Source organism: Urocitellus parryii, chromosome 12 (genome assembly GCF_045843805.1).
Source record: "Urocitellus parryii isolate mUroPar1 chromosome 12, mUroPar1.hap1, whole genome shotgun sequence".
Lineage (NCBI taxonomy): Eukaryota > Metazoa > Chordata > Mammalia > Rodentia > Sciuridae > Urocitellus > Urocitellus parryii.
In genome coordinates, this window is record NC_135542.1 from 84,491,955 (window position 1) to 84,515,809 (window position 23,855).

General features: G+C 45.7%; 1 protein-coding gene and 1 non-coding gene across 4 annotated transcripts in view; both read right to left on the reverse strand.

The window, feature by feature from the left end:
• Positions 1–678: 678 nt before the first annotated feature.
• The window catches only part of Spred2 (sprouty related EVH1 domain containing 2), a 117,768-nt gene continuing 94,591 nt past the window's right edge, over positions 679–23,855 (reverse strand). For all 3 annotated transcript variants that reach the window (XM_077791764.1, XM_026387227.2, XM_026387228.2), the window contains 3 exons: positions 22,090–22,154; positions 6,663–6,800; positions 679–3,939 (listed from right to left, as the gene is read on the reverse strand). In XM_077791764.1, coding sequence (XP_077647890.1) covers positions 3,271–3,939; positions 6,663–6,800; positions 22,090–22,154 — 872 coding nt within the window. In that variant the 3' untranslated portion in view covers positions 679–3,270. The remainder of the gene's footprint in view (positions 3,940–6,662; positions 6,801–22,089; positions 22,155–23,855) is intronic.
• On the reverse strand, positions 4,407–4,513 carry LOC113181655 (U6 spliceosomal RNA). Its single transcript, XR_003300614.1, has one exon. It is a non-coding gene; the product is annotated as a U6 spliceosomal RNA (small nuclear RNA).

The window sequence follows — 23,855 nt, forward strand, 5'->3', positions numbered from 1 at the left end:
AAAAATAAGACGGAGGGGCCCTCTATATTTCTTTTTAGGGACCCTTCTTGTTTCTCTAGAGAAGGAGTTGAAACTTTTCCTTTGTGACCCTCAAAAGACCTCAAGCTTTATTTCCTCCGGGGGAATCATCACTACAGCTTTTGAGCATCCAAAGAGTCCATTTGGAAAGGCAAAGAGCCAAGAACGCTGCTCCGAGGAGACCCAGGGTCATGCAGTTTTAACAATTGTCTTCTGTGAGAAATGGTCTTCCAAACCACACACACACACACACACACACAGACACACACACATTCGTACCCCTGAGGTTTAGCAGGAATTGGTGGAAAACAACTCGGAGGAAGTACAGCTGTTCCCTCTGAGGAGATCTTGTGGGGAAGCAGGCCTAGGAAGAGGGGGTGTTTCCCGGGCGGTGACACGGAGCATTCCTTTCACTTGAGGCATTGGAGCCCACGGAGCTGCAGTCTCCCCTTGGGAATATGACATAACCTTAGGCTGGAAGGGCCTCACAAAAACAGCTCGGTGTCCACATGTCCTTCTGCAAAGGAAACTCCATCCCATCCTGTGTGGGAGAACTCCCAGGTCTGCTGAGGCTCAACAGACACCCCATTTCCAGGCAGACAGACACCCCAAAGCCAGCCATCTGGTAGAATGTGTTTATATTTACATGGTACATTTTAAAGCAATGGCTACATTGGTCATACATATTAGAAACCATAAAAAAAAGTTAAGAACTAAAATGTACATCATACACTTGTATATATATTTTTTTTACACAGAGGTAAAAAGGCTTATTATAAAAAAATCAATACAACAGGATTTTTAGTATACAGGTAAAGAATGAATTATGCTTCAGGCACTTTAATTTGTTAATGTGAGCAAATAGCTTGGGGGAGGGCGGGGAAGCTTCTGAACAGAAAATCTTTTGGTTAATGTTTTTGTTACCACAGATACAAAAATAAAAATCTGAATAATTTCTCTCAAATGATTGACGTCAGTATGGCAAAGCTGACTGGGAAAATACTGCACACTGTTCAGCTGCAGTGTGGCAATTGGAGAGCCGTATTTACATAAATGTCCCCATGGCTGTCTTTGTGCCCTTAACCGCTGCCTTTGCAAACCAAAAAGGATATGCGTGCAAGATTCACTAGCATAACTCTTGAAAAGTGGGGAAAACCAGCAAGGGGTAAGGGAAGAGAGAACAAGTAATGAACTAAATAGAGGTGACAAACAAAGCATCCAGGATGTGTGTGTGTGTGTTTTCACTGAAATAAATAGGGGCACTTGAACTGAGGTCTGACGAAAGTAGATTAGTGTTGTGCTTTGCAGAGAGGCGACCTTAGAGAAAGGCCTCGAGGCGACACCTCAGGCTGGGGCAGATGGTCTCTCCACAGCATTGGAGGCTGGCTAGATGCTCTCCTGGCAGGGAAGGGGTTCTCTTTCCTTCCATTGATACAGACGGACAGCTCTCTGCTCCTTTTCCACACTGGAAAGCCCCAACTAGTCATTCCAACAAATGAAAACGTCTACCAACTAACTCATAAGCACACTGGGTATTTACACTGATGATCTGTCTAAAAGAAGCATGGCGGGCTCTCAGGCGAGCTGATAGCACTCCCATGAAGGTAAGCATGGCTAGCACTTTCCCAGTACGAATGGCAGACTGGAAGAAAGTCCCTTTCCTTGAAGACTGTTGTCCTGTGTGCAATAAAGAAGGGAGGGGGAGAGGGAGGAGAGTGGGACCAGGCTGTGCCCTCTGCTGGCAATTACCATGGGAAGATGGTGGCAGGAAGAACAGCCAGCATCGACAAGCCTGGTCCCTGTGTTCTCCGCGAGGTTCTGATTGTACTATGCTAGGTACAGGTAACCACTGTTCACTTTTCTTCTTTCTTCAATAAGAAGATTTGGCTATTCTTTGCAATATATTAGAAAAATACTCTTTTTCAGCTAATTAGAAGCCTCCTGCACGGCAAGGTGACAGGCAGACTCAAGTCGGCTGACCTAACCATCTATGCACCCAAAGTGGCAAGTCTGGGTGTGGAGTTGCAGGAGAAGACACTTAGGCATCAGAAGGGTTTTTACATATGGCCTTGTTTTTTCCCAAGTATAAATGAAGAATCTGGTGATGTGAAATTGAGTCCAAAATGAAAACAAAAACATAAACCCACAAACAAAAATGCAACCCACCACTCTTCGATTATGACATTTAAAATCGCCCCCGTTTGATAGAAAAAAGTTGCTGGGGCTGGGGGGAGCTCCTATGGTTTTATTCACAACTTTAGTGTTCCTTGAAGAACACTGGTTTGTTTTGAATAGGCTATTAGGTCTGCAAAATAATGAGCAAAATCTCTTACTTCACTAACATCTTATTCTAATATTGCTAAGTTTTCAGAAGTGGTGGCAACACAATTTTAAAAAGTTCCATCTTAAGGGGTGAACTGGGGAGGTTCATAGAGACCTGAAATCCCCTTTCTAGCCCTGGTCCAAGAGGCTGTGATGCAGTTTAAGGAATTTTTCCTGATTCTCACAAGTTAATCTGAAATTAAGGCTCAATTCTCAGTCATTTTATAGGTGAATGTTTTGCATCAGTGAATAAATTCAACAGATTTGGTGGGGGGGGAGGGCAGAAATGACAATGGGCTAAGGAGAGAAACTGCAGCTTACATGGGAAATTTGGCTTTAGAAAAGTTAAAGCGACATTGTTTTGTGGTACAAGATTGTTAACTAGCTCACCTCCTATACACGACAGCTGACTGCAGGTGAGAACACTTCTGGTCGGGTTTCAGCACTGACAGCACGTTTCCACAGGAACCTGACGCTTGCTAGCAACCAGGCTAGCCAGACTGAGAGACAGGCTTCGGTGCCCCTGGTAAAAAGAACTACAAACCCCACCCCCAACCAGCCGTTTCCACCGCAGACTCATTCAAACTGGAAGAGGCTGGGAGGAGAGACAGGAATCAACATGGATAAGACGTTAGCATGATTACAGGTTGGTAATAACACGAAGAGTCTATGCAGAAGGTTTCTTTCCCTTAGAACACTGGGCGAGCGTGTGAATGGGTATGTGGCTGTCGCAGTGGGTGCTGGGGAGTGGAGAGTCCACCGCGCAGGTGCCCCAGGCTGGAATGGTGCCTCAAGGGACCAGGGGGCTGGGAGGCCTCTTGCTCTCCTCGCCCCTTGGAGTGGAAGGGAGCAGGGGAGAAGATGAGTGTGGAAGATACAGAAGTTCCCGTGTGGTTGTGGATGGAGGAGGGGGAGGAGAGGGGACCGGAGTCACGCGGCTGCTTTGTGCTTCCCGCCGCAGCACCTGCACATCACTCCGCAGTGGTAGCAGGCCCGAAGGGGCAGGTAACAGCACATACAGGGGGCCAAGAAAGACAAGGCAATAAGAGCCATCCACCGGAGGCAAAACTTCTCGTCGCTAGTGTCGCACGAGCAGGGGTCTGTATAGTCTCCCTCGGGGTCCGACATACAGTGATAGAGCATGCTGTCCGCACACCACATACAGCTCACCCGGCGGATGCAAGTTCTCACGGAGTCGGGCGCGTCCTGACAGTGGCCCCTCCGGTTCTCCTCGTGGTTGAACATGTCCCTGCAGTACACGCACCGGGAGCGCTCGCCATCCTCCTTTCGCCGCCGGGACTTGCCCCGCAAGGGCTGCGTCTTGATCACGCTGCCCCCGCGGCCTTTGGGGTCCTCCCCGAGGCCAAAGTCTGACGAGTCCACGTAGGGGTAGTTGTAGTCGTGCTTGGGGACCTCGCCCTTGGTGGCGAAGCGCACGTAGGAGTCCGCGTCCTCCAAGGTGTCCAGGTATTTGCCCCTGACCGGCGCGTGCCGGTAGTCCTCGTACCCCGTCATCCAGATCTTCTCCCGCGGGTTGATGCGCACAATCTCCTCGTCGTCGTCTGGGAAGCTCACCTGCGGGTAGGGCCTTGGCATCCGCTGCCCAGGGAAAACAGACATCAGTGGCCAAAAACAAGCAAGAAAAGGAAAACCAACCCCCTCACCCCGCCACCCCAATCCATAAAAACTCCCTCCCCTGGGGCTGAGGTTGTGGATCAGCGGTAGAGCTCTCGCCTAGCATGCACAAAGCCCTGGATTCCATCCTCAGCACCAGATAAAGAAAATGAATGAATGAATGAATGAATAAATAAATAAATAAAACAAAAATTCCCTCCCCAATCCTCCAAAATGCACCTTTAACCCCAACCAAGGCCTCTCTTTTTAAATGGTTAAATTTGTTCTTTTTAGATACACATGACAGTAGATTGTATTCTGACACAGGTACATACATGGAGTATAACTTATTCTAATCAGGATCCCATTCTTGTGGTTGTACATGGTATGGAGTTTCATTGGTGGTCCAAGGCCTTTCTTAAAGAAATCGACCCCTTCTGTAATTATTATTTTTTAAATATGGACGCTTCACGAATTTGCTTGTCACCCTTGTGCAAGGGCCATGCTAATCTTCTCTGTGTCCTTCTAACTTTAGTATATATGCTGCTGAGGTGAGCACCCTTCTGTAATTATTTAACATCTTGTTGATCAAAGAAGTATTTCAAATTATGAGCCTTAATCCATTACTGGGAAAATTGATTAAACAGGTAGGGACCAGCATTTTCTTTTCTTTTTGAAGTAAGACCATACAGGAAAGGGTGCAATCACAACAGAACAGTCTGAATATTCAGAAGCCCAATACTCCCACGGCAACAGGTGGAACAGGACCTGTCTCCTCCACCTAACCTCCTCAGGCAGTGGCACATGGGGATGATGTCTGACAGTTTACTTTAGTTTTGCCTGGTTTTGTACAGCATGATCTTTCATAAGACTGGTTCTTAAAAAAAAAAAAAAAAGAAAGAAAAGAAATAAGGATGTTGGCATATACTGCATGTTTTAAGGGTAACTTCCTTATGTATGTACAAAATGTGCAAACTGGGCGAGGCACTAGGCAACTAACTCACTGAGACCCTGTCTCTAAAATTCAAAAATAGGGATGGGGGTGTGGCTCAGTGGTGCAGTGCCCCTGGTACCTCTCCCCACCAGAAAACAAAACCAAAACAAAAACCAAAACAAAAAACCAAAAACAAAAAACCCAGAACAAACTGGGTCACCATATAAGATGCATTTTGCACCTGGCTCATGTTCACAAGAGAGCAATAGGGGATACTAGGAAATAAAGTGTGTGTGTGTGTGTGTGTGTGTAGTTTATATACATATATAGTGTATATGTATGTAGGTATATATACAGGAAATATAATGTGTGTTATGTGTGTATACATATATTATATATATGTATATATATGTGTATATATATTTTATATATGTATACACACGTAACACACATGGGCCTGTTGGGAAAATGAATAGGAATAACCTAGGTAGAGGATCAGCTCAGTGCCTGACAAACAGGATGCCTGATACCTGTTGCCATCATTGTCATTATAATACTGCTCCAGAACTCAGATGGTAACAGATTTACCTATCACTTTCCACTAGATCCTGAGTGCTTTGAGGGCAGGGGCCGTGGCTAACCAGTTTTGCCCTACTTCCTGTCAGTCTCTACATCAATTTGTAAGAATCTGGAAAATCACAAACTGGAAGAATTTTTGAACAAATTGTGTAAAAAGTCCATTTCCATCTACTGCTACCATAAAGTGATTTTTTAAAAAAGCACATTTTAAAGTCAAAATATTAGAAAGCATACAATAAAATCTTTCTAAAAAGATTCAAACAACGGCTGGGGCTGTAGCTCAGTGGCAAAGCGCTTGCATGCGTGAGGCTCTGGGTTCTATCCTCAGCACCATATTAAAAAAAAACAACAAATAAAATAAAGGCATTCTGTCCATCTACAACTATGAAAAAAAAAAAGATTCAAACAAATCTAACTTTATGTTAAAAAACTCACTTGCCCTGTGCTCCTTTCTTTTCATTTCTAAACAGTGTGGTGGCCCTGTTACCTTACATGGGCACCAGTCCATGCCCCACTACTTGGGAACCTCCTCCACAAAGCAGCCGCTCTGTAAATATTTGTTGAATTATTAAATTCCAGACTCCAGCTCCATCTCCCTTGAGCAAGACTGGGCCTGCAGCCCGCCATGCCAGGGAGCTCAAGCCAAGTGAGCAGCATTCTTTTTCTCGGTACGGGGGATTCTGAATTTAAAGGCACTTTACCACTGGGCCACCCCCCAAGTCCTTTTCATTTTTTGAGACAGGGTCTTGCTAAGGCAATAAAGCTGGCCTTGAACTTGCTATCCTCCTGCCTCAGCCTCTCAAGTTGCTGGGCTTACAGGTGTGTGCCACTCTTTAGCTTCACGCTTTCCCAGCAAGCAGGAGACCCTCCAGATAGAGGAACACAGAGGCCTTGTGGCCCTCTGGGTGGAGACAAACGTGGGCTGAATGGCCTTCCATCAGGTACCTCACGTCCCTATCCCTGCCTCATCTATGAACTAGGCTTCAGAGGATTAAACCAAACAAAGCACACAAAGGGTGTGGGGCAAGATGTTTGGCACATGAAATCTCTAAGCTGAATTGTTACCATCAAAACCTTCAGTACTGGGTGGGGGTACAAAGTTGAACACAGGAGGCCTAGGCTTGGGACATTTAGCTGAGCAGGAGTGGAAAGGGGACATGTCCTGGTGATCTCAGGGAATGAGACCGGCGCTCACCTGGTCAGGGTGGTAATGGTCCGTGGGGTATGGGTCGAGAGTATAAATCCTCCGGTGCTCACAGGATGTGGGAGAGGAGATTGTCCGAGTAGGCTGTTCCCTCTTCTGAGAAGAATTAGAAGAACTGTCTGTAGCTGTCTGTTTAGAGGGGAAGTAATAACCAAGAGTTAGTTCAAAAACAACCATTAGCAAGGTACAGTGGTACCTTCCTGTAATCCCAGCTGCTCAGGAGGCTGAGGCAGGAAGACTACAAGATCGAGACCAGCCTGGGTGGTTTAGGCCCTGTCTTAAACTAAAAAATAAAAAAAAGTGAAGGTGTAGCTTGGTGGTAGAGTACTCCTGGATTCAAACGCCAATACTGCAAAAACAAAACAGTCAACAAACACATCAAGCCCTACCATGCACTGTTGAATACTGTCTACCCCTGATCTGCGGCACTGTGCTAGACTTCCCACAATCTTGAGTTTATCCTGGCCTCAGCAGGAGACCCCCGAAGGGCCAGATTGTCCGAATATGATATGGCTGGCTCAACCGGAGAAACCCCGTCATCAGGCCTAGAAAGTTGGGATGTTTTCTCAGATGTGGGAGCAGCAACAGGCTGTGGGGGAGGAATGGATACACCAGGCTCCCACTGGCAGGTTCCAGTGAGAAGGAAGATGGCCCAGCAGAGGTGACAGTTTATGGTTAGAGCCTAACTCTATCTTGGGAGGTGATTAGATATGAGTGTGGTCTGTGGCCAGGGGAAGAGCTCATGCAACCCCACAGGCACAGGAGACCTTGCTACTGCCACCTGAGACTCCACCAAGTGGGCTAGCTGACCCCAGACGGTGATCCCTCACACTAAGAGGGCTTGGGTAAATGCAGCCGCAGAGCCACCTACACCTCTGCAAGCTGCGCATGGTGATGCACATTCGTAACCTCAGCTACTTGGAGGATGATCACAAGTATGAGGCCAGCCTCAGCAACTTAGCAAGACCCTGTCTCACAGTAAAAAATAAAAAGAACTGGGTATAGCTCGGTAGTAAGCATCCCTGGGTTCAATCCCATACCACATACACACACAAAACTCCCAAACCCCAAATCACCCCAGGGCTCCTCAGAATCTTCACCCTATCTTCTGCTTCCTTAGAGTGATAGATCTACCCCTGCTGGGGGGAGGGGGAGGCTTTTCTTGGTAATTCTGGCAAATCTCAGAAACTTCTCCTTAGACGCTGATGCTTCGCTTAGGGCTTCACTTAGTTGCTGAGGCTGGCTGTGAATTTGCAATCCTACTGCCTCCCAAGATGGTGGGATTACAGAAGTGCACCATGCCTAGCTATTGCTTCTTATTCTTATTCATGATCCACATGCTGATTCTAACATATTCACAGTCCTCTCTGGGCAATACAGACAGACTTGATGGAGAGATCAGAAGAGCTGCTGCCTCCATCTCTGAAATAAAGAACTAAGGTCCTTTAAGCCTAATGTATCTCATTGCTGTCCCTCAGGTGAGCCCACTTCCAGTTCCTACCCTGGGAGGTTCTTTGTTCAGATGAATACAAATACAGCTTCTCCAAATGAGAAGGGGTACGCTGTTTTAAACAAACCCAGGAGATAAGGGGATGACGTCTCAGAATTCAAAGGTTTCTCCATAAATACCTTTGCAATGAGTGGATAAGGGCCCTTCAGTGTGATTCAAATCTCAAGAGGTAAATTCTCATCCAACATCTACATTGTAGTCATCTATTAGGTTCCATGTCACTCTTGTAATATGCTCCCAGCATTTAATTCTCAGAAATTCAGTTAATGCATCCCAGTCATCTGCTCGCCCTAACCCACCTTCTTTTCTGTGACCTACGCTTGGGTTAACAGTGTGTAGGAAGTCCTTCTCAGAAACAGGCACACCCAGTTTTCCCAGCATCCACCAGCCAGTCGGAAGCACCACCTTCCAACGCACCCATCCTACCTCCTCCCTGGCCCTAATGGCCTCCTCCCACGGCAGAGTCACATGCAGGGCTCCCCAGACATCTGTCAAAGTGAGCGAGACTAGGAAAGGACCTTCAGAAGCTCTTATCTGCTGATGGATTTGTACAGAGTGGCAAGAAGGCCAGACGCCCTTGACAGGCGCGTCTGCACCCTGCTGCCTCCTGTGAGCACAGCTGAGGCCTACACCATCCGTGTCCACCTGCACCAGGCCTGTGTGAACCCCAGGAAAGAGGGCACGATAAAACGGCTCCACTGCTGGCCAAGGCTTATTTCAGATCTATGCTGTCAGACAAATCCACATAGTTGTGAGGTGACCTGCCCACAAAATATATGGAAGGACATCTCCAAGAAAGGTGAGGGAGACATCTAGCACATGCACCTCAAAACTGGCTATCCTGTGACCATGGCAGCCACAGAAGAGCAGCACCCAGATATGCGTGTGAGCAAGATTCTACACACTGTATGTGTACATAAATGACACCCACCGGGCTGAGGATGTGGCTCAAGCGGTAGTGCGCTCGCCTGGCATGCATGCGGCCCGGGTTCGATCCTCAGCACCACATACAAACAATACAAACAAAGACGTTGTGTCTGCCGAAAACTAAAAAATAAATGTTACAAAAAAAAAAAAAAATGACACCCACCAACCCAGCAATCAGACAGGTCACCTTCACTGCAAGCTCTGGCAATCATGTGGTCTGTGGCCATGTTTTCAACTTGACTTGCTCTCTTGGGTGGGTTTCTCTGAACTGTTAGGGCTTTGAACAAAAGCAGAGGCCCTCTGCCAGGACTCTGGAATCGGGACCTCAGGCTCCTAAGAGAGTGGCTTCTAGAGGGAACAAGGTCAGAGCCTGCTGTTAATGTCAATGCCTCCACTGTGGACAGCGAGGCGGGTACTGCATTCTGGGCACAGTGGACTCCTGGGAGGTCTTGTCCTCATGATTTAGCCAGCACAACCCTGGCCACCTACACATGTATTAACCTTCAAAGAAATGCGGCCTCTGGGTTGCACACTGACACAGTGTCCATGGCCATTTATTTAAAAAGTGCCCAATTAAGAAATGTGCAGCCTAATGATAGGTGTTGAACAGAAACAATGGAGCACAATGCCAAAACTAACAGGGTCCTGGCTCAGGAACACCAGATTTCAGCCATTCTGTTAATTATAAGGTGTGTGATCTTTGTCAAGTTCATCTTTTTTTTTTTTTTTTTTTTTAGTTGTAGATGGACACAACACCTTTATTTTATTTATTTATTTTTATGTGATACTGAGGATTGAACCCAGGGCCTTGAGCGCTATACTGCTGAGCCCCAGCCCCAGCCCCAAGTTAACCTTTAACTCCAGTTTTTCACATCTATCACACAGGGCTAGAATCTTCCTCAAGGTTACTGCAAAAATACAATGACAAATAAAACGATCATTTTCTCAATTGTGAGTGCTGATGTTCAGGAGGGTTACTGATTCAGTATGCTGATCCTGCACCTGGTCCCCTGCTTAGGTAGTTCCCTTATAAACCTCAGAAGTTTTGCCAAGTTTGTCTCTGGATTTTTCCAAGTACATTATTTTACCTACAAAAGATGGTTTGGTCTACTTTCTGATATTTGTACCATCTCTTTCTTTTTTTTTTTTTTTAAGAGAGAGAGAGAGAGAATTTTTTAATATTTATTTTTTAGTTTTTGGAGGACGCAACATCTTCGTTTTTGTATGTGGTGCCGAGGATCGAACCCGGGCCGCACGCATGCCAGGCAAGCACGCTACCGCTTGAGCAACATCCCCAGGCCTGTACTATCTCTTTCTTGCCTTAGTGTATCTTTGGCAGGGCTTCCAGTATGACATGGAGGAAACCAGTTCCTGCTGGGGATGGCCGCACACCCCTGTAACCCCAGTGAATTACAGTGGAGGCTGAGGCAGGAGGACCACAAGTTGAGAACAGCCTCTGCAACTCTGTGAAACCCTCAACAACTTAGTGAGACCCTGTCTCAAGATTAAAAATAAAAAGGGCTGGAGATAGAGCTTAGTGGTAAAATATCCCTGGGTTCAATTCCAGTACCAAAACCCAAACTAAAAAATAGCTTTATTTATCTATTTGGTTCTGGGGATTGAACCCAGAGGTGCTATGCCACTAAGTACATCACCAGTCCTTTTAATTGTCCTGCCTCAGCCTCCTGGGTTGTTGGGATTATAGGTGTGTGTGACCACACCTGGTTTTAAAAAAGTGACTTTCATGTTCAGATATTGTGACAATAAATAAAAATCTAAAGTGCAAGACAGGGGTTGAGGCTGCCTGAACTTGTGGATGGGCTGTTTCTCCTGGTGAGGCCAAGAATTGTCTGAATGGAGACAGAAGCTGCCAGCTCTATCCTCCTGCTGACCCTGAGACCAGCTCCCTTGGGCTGAGTCTTCTTTGAACAATGTCATCTTTCGCTCTTGGAAGGTGGGCTATTCTTCCAAGTTTAACCCAGAAATTCTTAAAGGAGCACATGCATCTATTTGGGGCACCTGGGCCAGGAGCAAACCTTCCTCATTCAGGGAATTTGAGAAGGGAGGAGAGAATGAGGGGCCAGACCAGCTGAGGAGACGGTTGGCCTAAACTATCCACCTAGGAGGGATCCTGGCTGCTGACTGAGAGCTTCTGGGGCATGCGTCATGAACAGGACTGTGCCTTTCAAAAGGATACCAGTGTTTTGGGGACTATGTGCATCCCTTCAAAACCCCTGGGTTTCCCTACTCTGTTTATTCCAAATGGGGGCAGGGACAGAGCTGCAGCTGGCAGACAGAGCTGCGCTTGCGGTGGCTTTCTCAGCAACACCTGGAACTAACAAGGGGCAGCAGGTTTACGGCTTTTTCAAACAGGATGTTCCTGTGAAGCAGAGACCAGGAGAAGGCAGGCAACTGGCCATTTCCTTCTCTTCCTTGGGGAGAGCGACGGAGGGGACACACCCCACCCTCTAGAGAGGTGAGCAAATGCTGGGTGCAGTGGCACAGACCTGTAACAGGGACGGAGCTCAGTGTGCCTCAGAGTACCTGGGGGTTCCAACCCCAGTACCCGGCCCAGACAGGCAAGCAGACAAACATCTCTGTGTCCCAGGAACACAAGAGTTGACTGAAGATGTCCAAACATCTCCAAGGTCTGTGTGAGGTCTCTAGCAACTTCATGTGTAACCCTCCCCCTCTAAGGACTGTACAGGTAAAATAACTAAGCCTGCTGCTTAACTGGTTCAAGAGTGACAGAATTGATTTAAGCAGAACTTCTGCCCTGACTGCACATGCTGATGGGATTGTGAGTTTTTAAAGGAGGCCAACTAAAACTTATAGCCATCTATTCATTTCAAATACAGCCGAGTAACTGGTGCAAAGCAGTTATCTGTCCCTTTTCACAAGGGATTCACATTAAAAAAAAAAAAAGGAAAAAGAAAAGAAATTAAAAAAAAATTGGGCGTGGTGGCACATACTTGTAATCCCAGCTACTCAGGAAACTAAGAGAGGAGGATGGCAAGTTTGAGGTCAGTTTGAGCAACTCAGCAAGACCCTGTCTCAAAATAAAAAACAAAGGTTGAGTGCCCCTGGGTTCACTCCCCAGTACTGGGGGGCAGAAGGGGACAAGTACTGCCGCTCCCTGCACACCCTGACCACAGGCCTGCAGTGTGCAGGTTGTCTGCACAAGTCAGAGCCCTTCCCAGAACCCACTTGACAGCCCATGGCCAGTCCTCTCTCCTTTGGCCAACAGCAAGTCGCCAGATATTTTGTCAACAGGTCTTTGGGAACAGGTAGCTCCAGCTCACCTGTCCTGAGGGCCTACGTTGGTTCCAGGTGTCCTCTTTCAAAGAGGCAAGCAGAGCAGGAAACAGGCCAGACCCATACTCTTTTATGGTCTCAGCTAGCAGGCAGTTTGGATCTGAGAGGCAGCTGCTCTGCTAGGGGAAAGAGACGACTTTGTCCTAGACTCTGGGACATTATTTCCTTTAGGACCTAGATGATTCTTCCCCCCGTGAAAAATAATGATGTCAAAAACAATTTTTAAGAAAAGCTTTAGGGCTGGGGTGTTTCAGTGGTAAATAACTTGCCTAGCATGGCAAGCGTGAAGCCCTGGGTTCCACCCCCAGCACCCCACTCCCAGCACACAAGCTTTACATTTCTAAATTATGAGGTTGGATGACATATTGATATGAAAGGAATGGACTCTGACAAAACTCACAGTCTGACTTCACCGGAAGGTCAAGAGATTGGGGGCAGGAAGGCCAGGGTTTAGGCAACCCTGAGTACTACTCTATGAATCAGTAGAGTGGATTATCATCTACACCCTAAAAAAAGGTGAGTTGATATACGTATAAATACAGACACACACAGGTGGGAGGCCTAGCAAAGGCCTGTGGGCTTCCTGACATTGAGAGCATTTCCCAGCTCTTGTGTGCATCCTTAGACACTTAATTGCCTTCATTCAGCCGCTGTAGGTACTGCATGCCGAATCAAAAAATCCTCTTCTTCTTATGAAATGTGAGCTGGATAATTACTGTCATTTAGAAGATAAAGCAGTTCCCATCCACCTTCCAAGACCTCCAGTGCTGGGTCTCAGCCAGCAGCAGCTAGGGATGCGGTGCTGCCCTGTGACAGCCCTGGAGCAGAGGACCGCCCCTTGAAAATGTTTTCTTCTCATTTTTAGTGCTGGAGATGGAACCCGGGGCCTCGTGCGCTAGGGAGGCGCTCTACCCTAGGCCCCTATTTTGCCTCTCGGAACAAACCCCTGAAGGTGTTTCACTAGTTCAGCTCTGGAGAAGTAAATCATATCTTCAAAGCATTTCTTCTTTAACTTAATGCTCTCCTTTCCCCTGCACTCTTGACCCAAACCCCGAATTCAAAGGTAAAGATGAGAGAAAGCAACTCAACCAACTGATCTTCAAAAATGAGTCAGGAGCTTGCAAGCACGCACAGGGGACCAGGCACCTCCCCGAGGAGACGGGGGGTTGTGGCAATGGACAAATTAGAAAACCCTCCATCCAGGCAGCTTTTCTGCCATTAAAGGAACACAGAAAATTGGTATGGAAAAATTTCTGAAACTTACTGAACAAATACTTCCTTCTCGGTGGCTGGGGAGGGGATCAGATATCATAAACATCAAGGAAAACCAATGGAGTAGAAGAAAGAGAACAAGAGTAGGAAGGAAGAAAGGGGGAAGAAACATAAAATGAATTTAACAAAATCAGGTTTTATTCATAACTAAAATTATCAAAGGGAATGTCAACTTTGTGTAGATGGACAAGACAGCATGTGTCATAGAGCAGAGACAGGAGACTGGGGGAGGGAGGAGGAGAGGAGGAAAAGGAAGAGGATGAGGATTAAAATGAAATGATTTACATGTATGATTTTGTCAAAATGAACCCAAATACTAAGTTGAATTATAATGCTCTCATAAAAAGTGTTTTCTCTTTCCTCAAAACAAAAACTTCCTCTTTCTTAAACTTCTGTGGCAGGAGCCAGCAGGTTTGGGGTTTGCATTCTGGGTGAGCACAGGCCGCTTAGCTGGCTTTATCTGGGAAGATGGAGGAGTCGATAGGTGCCCACAGGCCAGATGCAGGGACGGAATGCAGCCAGGTACTGCAGTGCCCAGCTAAGAACAGACAGCACTCCACATCCTCTCCCACTCCTTTCTTCCCCTTGGGCCAGCCAGGAGAGACTATAAAGAAACACGTTCCCCTGAAAAGGCTCTGAGCGCAAAGGGTCAGTGGTCGCAGTTAACTAATGGCAGGACCAAGCTGAGAACTCAGGCTGCCCGCCCTCCCCCAACGCTACACTCTGAATCACCTTCACTTCACCTTTAAAAAAACTTGCCTTCTTAAAACCCAGTTCAGGGTCTCCACTGACTCAAGAATGAAAATAAGCATCACTTGCAAATATGAGGACAAAAGCTCACTTAGGACAAAACAATCGACTCCCCAACACTCTGGATCCCCAACACTCTGGATCTTTTTTTTTGACAGGGTCTCAGGAAGTTGCTGGCCTCAAACTTGTGATCCTCCTGCCTCAGCCTCCTGAGGCGCTAGGATACAGGTGGGTGACTCTGCAATGCTTTAGTTTTTAACCATGTGCTTTAGAGAACACCTGGGATGGACATGAGGGGTCTGAAGTGTCATTAGGGACAACTGCTCTTAATAGGCCAAAGGTTATAAATGCTTATAATAAACAGGATGTCAGGGGTTCAAATGCAGGGCATGAGGAAGGACTAAGTTTTCCAGTCTAGGCAAAAACATGACCAGAAGCTGATGCTACTCAAAGACAGGGCATTTTTCCTGTGTGAAGCAGAATTGCCTACAGGAAAAAATAAGGTATGATAAAACACCAAAAATAACCCACATATAGCCCTTCCAGCTGAGTTCTGAAAGCATGAAGCCCCACATGAAATGAGATGAAGGACTCTTCTCATTTTTGCAAAGGATAATACACAGTTGGGGCCATTTTAAGTGCACAGGAGAAAAGCGAATTTATTATATGTGGTGGATGTGCCATGGTGCTAGGGCTCGATTAGAAATTCTGGTTGAGCTGGGTGTGGTAATGCACACCTGTAATCCCAGTAGCTGGGGAGGCTGAGGCAGGTGGATCGTGAGTTCAAAGCCAGCCTCAGCAAAAGTGAGGTGCTTAGCAACTCAGTGAGACCCTGTTTCTAAATAAAATACAAAATAGGGCTGGGGATGTGGCTGAGTGGTCAAGTGCCCGGAGTTCAATCCCTGCTACCTGCCCCTCCACCCCCCCCCAAAAAAGAAAGAAATTCTGGTTGAGAAGGACTGCTCAAATGCAGTAACAAAATACTTGTTGGTAAAAATCTAGAGGGGGGGACCCTAAAAATCTTACATATGGTGGGACTTCCTGTGGCTAAGCTTTAAGTAGCCATTTTGGGGATCTTGGGAGTAAAACATTCACTGCAATGGGTCCATCATAGGAACAGGCCAACAGAATACGTTTATCTCTTATCTGTTCCCTTTCCAACTTGGGTCCAGGGGAACTCTCTAATATAACTCTTGCATTTGGTTGTCATTTTAAAAATGGAACAGCTGAAGTATCATATAGGTAACTACACAATTAAGAAAGTTGGTAGGTGGTGGTGGTTCCCTCACCAAGAACCTTCTGTGGGACCTTAGGCCAGTCACCCCTGACTCCTTGCTGCTTGTACAACTCTCTATAAAATGGGGTACTTCCTACTTCATGTGCCAGAAGGAAGGAGGCTAGAGCAGACAAACTCACCATTCTTCCTAAATTCTAAGGTCTTGACATATCTGTGGCTCTCTTTGCCTCCCAGCAAACCAAACATTTCCAGCTAGCTCCTGCCAGTGGTTCTATCTTTAATGTGCCATTATGTACCTGGTGACCATGTAACAGATCCACTGTATCTATGGGTTCCACATCCATGGATCCAACTAACTGCAGATCAAAAATATTTAGGAAGACCAATAAAAAAAAAAAATAAATAAAATAAATCACATAGTGAAAGATAGAAAGATAGAACATACAACAAATCAGTGAACCAACCAGGTTGCCCTGTCTTGCCACCAGAATGGGATGGAGACCTTTACTATTCAAAGGATTATTTTTGTGCACCAGTAGCACCAGCAACCCGTAGGAGCTTGCTGGATAGGAAGAGTCCCAGGCTCATCATCAGGCCTATTAAAGCAGAATCCATGAAAGCAGAATCCTGCCTGGGTGATTCATCAGCGATTAACATGTGGAAGCTCTTCCAGAACTTTCACCACCACTACCATCATCATAGCTACCATTTATTTATCAGTGGCCACATGCTGGCCTTGTGCTTGTCATGAATAATCTCCTTACTACAATGTAACTAAACTACTATGATTATGCCCATTTTGGAGATGAAATGACTAATTCATAAATAAAAATGAAAACTTGGAAAAATAAAAAAAAAAAAATATTTAGGAAAAAAAAGGACATCTGTATTGAATGAATACAGACATTTTTATCTTGCCATTATTCCCCTGAACAATGTAGTATAAATATTTACATAGCATTTACATTGTGGGTAGGTATTACAAATAACCTTGGAAGTACTAGGGATTGAACCCAGAGGTGCTCTATCACTGAGCTACATCCCCGGCCCTTTTTATATTTTTATTTTAAGACAGTTTTGCTAAGTTGCTGAGACTGCCCAGGACCTTCTGATCCTCCTGCCTCGGCCTCCTCCTAAGTCACTGTGAGTACAGGTGTGCACCACCAGGCTCACTGATACTATGACTGAGTACCGGAGGATTTCCGCAATCACAGGGTGGGGAGTAGACGGGCATGACTCTACGGCTTCCTAACAGTGAGCAGAGAAGACAGTGACAGCCACTAAAAAGCACCCAGAGCCACAGAACACAACCTGTGGAGTCTCTCAAATCTCTCTGAAGCCTGAGATCGGGTGCATGAGGATGCTGTAACTCAGGTGAGCCTCTCCATCCTTCTGCCTCTCTTGGCCCCCCTCAGAGGAAACCCCTCTCATTCTTTCTTCCCTTCTTAAAAAAACAAAAACCAAAACAAACCAACAAGAACTCATCTACAGTCTGGCATTTAATACATCAAACAGCAGCCCCTCACCCCACCTCTGTCATCTCAGCTTCTCATTCCCCAGAGAAACTGACTTTCAATTCTTGTGGCTCTTTCTTTTGGCATCTGTCTTCATTTTTAAAATGCCACAGTTGTATTACTATTTCCTGCCTTTCAGATTTAGATATTATTTAAGGACTTCTTATTATGGAAGATGAAGCCTTGACTATATACCCTCGAGAATCTTCCTATAAAGCAACTATTTCCCTAATCCCCAGCTTGAGAGCCAGAGTCCGGCCACTCGGCACAAGGACAGCTGAAACAGCAACAGCACTTGACCGTGATTCTGGATCAGCCTGCTCTAGAAGTATGCATATACCGCAGCTGCATCCCTCCCAGAGTATTTCAAGATCATCCCCTCTATGAAGATGTTGGTAACATTTCAAAAGAATCTACAGTAATAAACAGCCAGATTTTAATGGACCAAACCTTAGCAATAGAGATTTGGATAATAAAGATGGCCACCAAATTCAGAGTGTTCAGAGTTCTCTACGGCCCACGTTCTCTCTCTACAGCCCACTTCCTCTCTCTGCCGCCATCTTCAACAACTCTCTTCTTGGCCAGCCTCAAACCCTCTTGCCTCATGATCCCCAATTGCAGGGATCTGGAATTCGGCCTCAGCTGGGGAGCAATCAGCTCAGCTCATCTACAGAGCTAGGTGTCGGGAGCACAAGTCTCCTGGGCCCCCCCAGACATGCCAGGTGTCCACTTACCAAAGGACAACAGAGGCAACCGGCTCCGGGGCTTTGGGGCTCTGTCCCTCAAGTTTCCCAGCTCTGAAGGGGGTGGGGGGAGGCAAGGCAATTCTTCACAAATATCAAATGCTAGCTTCTTTTTGGTTCTATCTTCTTTACATGATTCAGCTTATAAACAGGTACTAAATAACTCGGACAGTGAGATTCCCTCCTGTGACCACACCGAACACATCTTTGCTCCCTAGGTGTCCTGCTCAACTGGACCCACCATTAGGACCGAGGCGCCCAGCGACGTGGTGAGTGCCAGTGCTGGCAGGGGGCTCCAATCCCAACCACAGACGGTCAGAAAACAGCTAAAAATCACCACACGAACCCACCTAGAAGCCCTCAAAACCATCCACTCTAAACAAACCTTGAGGACCACACTAAAGCAAATACACAAATTCTGAAAACTTAGGATGGTGATACGCTATATCCGGGGTTCAGATTCTCCATTCATTGAACACCCACAGAGTGAAGTTTCACCAGCTTATAGAGACTCAATGACAAATGACCTGCTTATAATCTGGCCCTCAGAGGAAACAGTGCTGGCCACTGGCCACAAAGCGCCTGGGCTGGACATTATCTTTTAGGAATGCAACTTGTTTTTCTATCCTGAGAAGTGAGGGGGACAAGCTGGCTTGGGACTGACCATAAGAGCTGAAAAGGCGTGAGCACACTCACTTCGCGAGTGCCCCAGTCCATTCAACCCCTTCATCGGGGAGCAGAGTGGAGAGCCCCTTCCTCTAGGTTTATTCCTTGTGTCAGTTTGTTTGCCATTGCTAAAATGGAATACCTGAGGCTGTCTACTTTATAAAGAAAAGAGGTTTATTTAGCTTACAGTTCTGGAGGATAAAGACACAGCACTAAAATCAGCTTGGCTCTGGTGAGGGCACCACTGCAGATGGCGTTTCAAAAATGGAGGGAGTGGGCTGGGGTTGTAGCTCAGTGGTAGAGCCCTTTCCTAGCACATGTGAGGCACTCACTGGGTTTGATCCTCAGCACCACATAAATATAAATAAATAAAATAAAGGCATTGTGTCCCTCTACAACTAAATTATATATATAATTATATGTATAAATTATATATATAAGGTGGGAGCGTATGTCAGAGATCCCACGGCAAAAGGAGAAGCCGGAGAAGCCGGAGAGGCTGGGGAGGGGCCAGACTTACTGTTTTATACCAACTCTCTCTTGAAAACTATCAGGGGTCCTATAGAAACCAAATTACTCTCAGAGCCTACGATGACCTGAACACCTCCCATCAGGTTCCTGTTTCCTAACATGGCCACACTGGGGACTGGGCTTCCAATACATGAGATCTCTGGGGACACGCTCACACCATATCCAACCACAGCACTCCCCCAGTAGGACATCAAGGAGTGCTGATACTCTTGTGCATCCACATATTGTCCACAATATCCTGTTTTCCTCTTAGTCCCAGAGAATCTCCTGAAACAAAATAACCTCTGGCTCCAGTGGCAGAAACACAAAAGGTCTATTCCTGGTTTCTCGAGTTACAACTCTAAAGTTTTCCCATTCACGGGCTGTTCTCTTGGAAAGTGATCATGATTCTGGTCCGTCATAAGTTGGAGCAGGTCTTATCACTATTTATACCCTTTCTTTGATAAATGAGTTCCAAGCTCCAAACATCTGTCTTCCAATTATTAAGTCTCAGGACACAACAAGACTCGGGAAGCTGTAGACTACACAGCAGATAAAGCAGTCACATTTCCTTGGCTCTAGGCTTCAGACTTATTTACTGTTTAGGGATAGAAAGTCTGGAGACAGGGAACTCTGAACAAATGGGAACCTGGTATATAAGCCCCCCTCCCCCCTTTCCTAGGGTGTGGTTCCTAAAGACAGGGCTCTTCCTGGGGAAGGGAGGTACCGTTATAATTAGGTCCTTGTTTGTAAACAAATGGAATGAGGGCAGTTGACCATAGACATCGGGACCTATGTGCAAGGCACTTCATTAAACAGAGTTCCTTCTCCAGTGTTTCCAAACATCTGGAAGCAGCAGGGCTGTTTCTAAACTTTTTTTTTTCCCCCCAGGCATTCTGTGCTCTGTGGATCCCCTGTGGATTAAAGGACAAAACCAGGAGGGATTCTGGCTTCCATCATTCCTTTCCCTCTCACCCTCTCCCAATTCCATAAATCACTTCTGGCAGGTAGCTGGGAAGCAGCTGCAAAGGACAGTTTTGCTCTGGAGCACAGGAAGCCACCTTTTAACCCGCCTGCTGTTGTTTGTCTCCCGAAACGTGACAAAAGAACAGATGTAAGCAACATGCCAACTGTTGAGAGGATCTGCTCGGAGCACTGGAGGAAGCCTGTTCAGAGCCACATCACACCAGTCGCTCCAAGGAAGGACAACGGAGTTCATTTCCTGAAACCCCCACGCACGCTCTGTTCACATCAGGCTGGGATGCACAACGCTCAGGCAACTCACCGCCCACACCCCTGCTTCTGCCTCTGCCCCTCTGGCTCCCTAGCTGTGAAGCCCCTTCCAGAACCCTGCTCAGATGCCACGGGAGGTTCAGTCCAGCTTTATCTCCCAGTGAGGTCTTTTCTGAGCCCACACCAACCCCTCATCTCTAGACCAGACTGCTGTCCACAGCCTGCAGCTTCCAGGCCTCCTGGGGGTCTAGCCCTCCCTCTGCAAACTACCCTGTTAACCTCTTGTCATGTTGGAACCTTGACTTACACACCACTGTGGCCCCCAAGCAGTATCTTTTATATCTCCAGCTGCAAACTTTGAGTGCCCTGGGAAACAAGTTCAATAGGTTGCACCCAATATTTAAAAGTATGGAATAAAAACCAGGCTACAAAAGATAGACTTGGGAGAACTGGGTAACAATGAAGTCGACATGAGATAAAATTATGAAATTCCTATTAACTTTCTTAAGAGATCGCAATGGTGTTGTGGTTGTACAGGGAAATGCCTTGTTGTTTTTAAAAAACATACCTTCATTGATCTTCTTTGGGGTCAGTATTAGGTTTACAAAATTGAGTGGAAAGCATAGCAAAAAAATTTGTGCATGTGGGCTCACATGCACACATATGTAATTACACATATTGGGACAAATCAAGCGAAGGTGCCAGAATTTACAACTGCTAAATCCAGGTAGAGGGCACACAGGTATTCATTATGTTATTCTTCAAAATTTTCCAAGTTTAAAATAAGTTTCATAATTTAAAAAAATAAATAAATAAATAAAAAGAAAAAAATCGGAATACAGAGCATGAAGCCTGATTTGCGTTTAGGTATCTGTTGAAGTGTGTGTCCTGGGTCATGCATTTTTTTATTATGGGTCAAGGCCCTGAGTTTGAAAAAGCTGCCCTAAGCTTTCCTAAGCTCACAATAGGCAGGCAATGAACTACTTGTTAATTAACTGCTAGAAGCACAGGATTTAAATGAAGACACAAACTGAGAAATCATTTCGTCTCCAGTTACATCTCTTTAAGTCAAGCTGTGTCACAACATTGAAGCCCCTTCCTCCCCAGCACACTGTCCTCAGCTCAGCCTCCAGGCCTTTCTTATCAGATGCTGAATTACTCAATAAAAAGGGGGACTTCAGGCTTTTTCTCTCCAGGGAGGGTGTTAACAGAAGATTCCAAGCAGGGGCCCAACTGTCTTGGTTTGCCTGGACTGAGGTGTTCCAGGGGACTAAGACTCTGGGTGCTAAGACCAGGACTGACCTAGCAAACCAAAGCAGACGGTCACTCTAGATTTCTTTTTTCTTTTTCTTTTTAATATTTATGTTTTAGTTTTAGGTGGACACCATATCTTTATTTTACATTTATGTGGTGCTGAGGATCGAACCCAGGGCCTCATGCATGGTAGGCGAGCACTCTATCACTGAGCCACAATCCCAGCCCATCACTCTAGATTTCAAAGAAGCCTTAAGGACTGTGGATCTGGGAGAGTTGTCACTGCAGTGCTGTGTAGCACAGTACAGGCACACAGGAGCCAGGGGCGAACCCAGTGCTCAGGAAACTGATACAAGACAGAGATACCTGACGGATCCCACACAAAAACAGTTGATGCCACACTGTAAGGTGTCTCTGGCAATGACACAGAACCTTTTTGTTCTTAGTCATCACCTAATGTGGACAGAAAAGGGCAAAGGAAACTTACTGTGAAAACGTCATCGTCACCAAGCTCGGCTTCATTATGGATAGTGGAAGATGATGTTGTCGAGCCTAAAAGAGAAAAAGGTAATAAAAATGTGTCTCCAAAGAGCATAAACTATATTAAATCACTTAAAACTTAAAAAGTGCACTTTAATAAAACCACACATTTCATCCTTTTCCCCTCAAAATTTTTTTAGTGCTCTTTTTAGGTATACATGATAGCAGAGTTTGACATATTATGTATACATGCAGTATGACTTCCCATTCTTGGGGTTGTCCATGATGTGGAGTTGCACCTGTTATCCATTCAGATATGAACACAGGAAAGTTAGGTGTGACTCCTTCTAGTGTCTTTCCTATTTCCCCCACCCCCCACCCTTCACTACCCTTTGTCTAATCCAATGAACTTCTATTCTCCCTGCCCCCTTCCCCCTGATTGTTTGTTAGCACCCGCATATCAGAGAGAACACTCAGACTTTTTGGGGATTGCCTTAGAAGACTCCAGATAATTTACTGGCAAATGCCATAATTTCATTCTTCTTTATGGCTGAGCAATATTCCATTTTGCATGTACCTTTTCTTTGTCCATTCATCTGTTGAAGGGCATCTAGGTTGGCTCCATATCTTAGCTATTGTGAATCAAGCTGCTATAAACATTGATGTGGCTGTGTCACTATAGTATGCTTCATTCTTTTTGTTTGTGAATCACTAACAGAAACCAATTACTGGGGAATTAGTGCCTCTTTTTTTTTTTTTTTGGTTATACTGGGGATTGAACCCAGGGGTGCTCTACCACTGGGCTACACCCCTAGTCTTTTTATTTTCTATTTTGAGACAGGATCTAGTTGAGGCTGGTCTCAAACTTACAATCCTTCTACCCAGACTCCCAAGTCATTGGGATTATAGGTATGCATCACTGCGCCTAGCTGAGTTAAATGCTTTTAACTTATTCTTTAACTGCTTCTTGCCCGATGCTCCCTACATTAACTTTGTGAACTGTTGTTCTCAGTTAATCTCTCAAACTTCTACACTGGCTGCTAAAGAACAGATACATAAAGAAGCACTATGGAGGGGAAAGGAGAACCTGGCTACTTCTCTGAGGGCATTCGGTGAGTCCAGCCTCTGTAGGGAGCTCAAGGTCCCAGTTGTAGAGGGAGGAAAGCACCGAACTAGGACTCCCTGCAAGTCAGACCTGCCACACTCTTACTGTGGAGACAGGATTTCGCTTTGGTAAGTCTTTTCATCCACCAGTGAGGAAGATCTGATTAAACAGCTTGAATGTTTGCACCTCCAGTTTGAAATTCAGATACTGTCCTCTAAATCCCAACTGTGGGAGCCATGTTCTTAGAAGATATCCAGGCAATGGGCAGGTGAGTTTCCTTTGCTTTTGCAGGTCAAAATTAAGGCTTCTGTCAGAAATCCCAGCTTATTCCATCACAGAATGACTAGTTTTTAAAGTTCTAGTTTACGAGAGAACAGCTAGGTAGTGTGTGTGCACACAAAAAAAATTCCAGTGTGAGAATCAAATCCTGTATGTAACTTCAGTGATTAAAGTCCATGGATACAATGCAAACTTCTATCAATAATACAGAGGCTGATTCTCTGCAAACATTGAAAAGCTGTATTTAATATCAACATCTAAAATATCTGCCACTTAACGTTGTAAACCCTGGTTTTTAATCTCTTTTTGGCCAACTCATGGTTTTCATTAATTGATTCATGTTGTAGCTAGAATTGTCTTAGCTATTGACAATAATGTTAAATGATTTC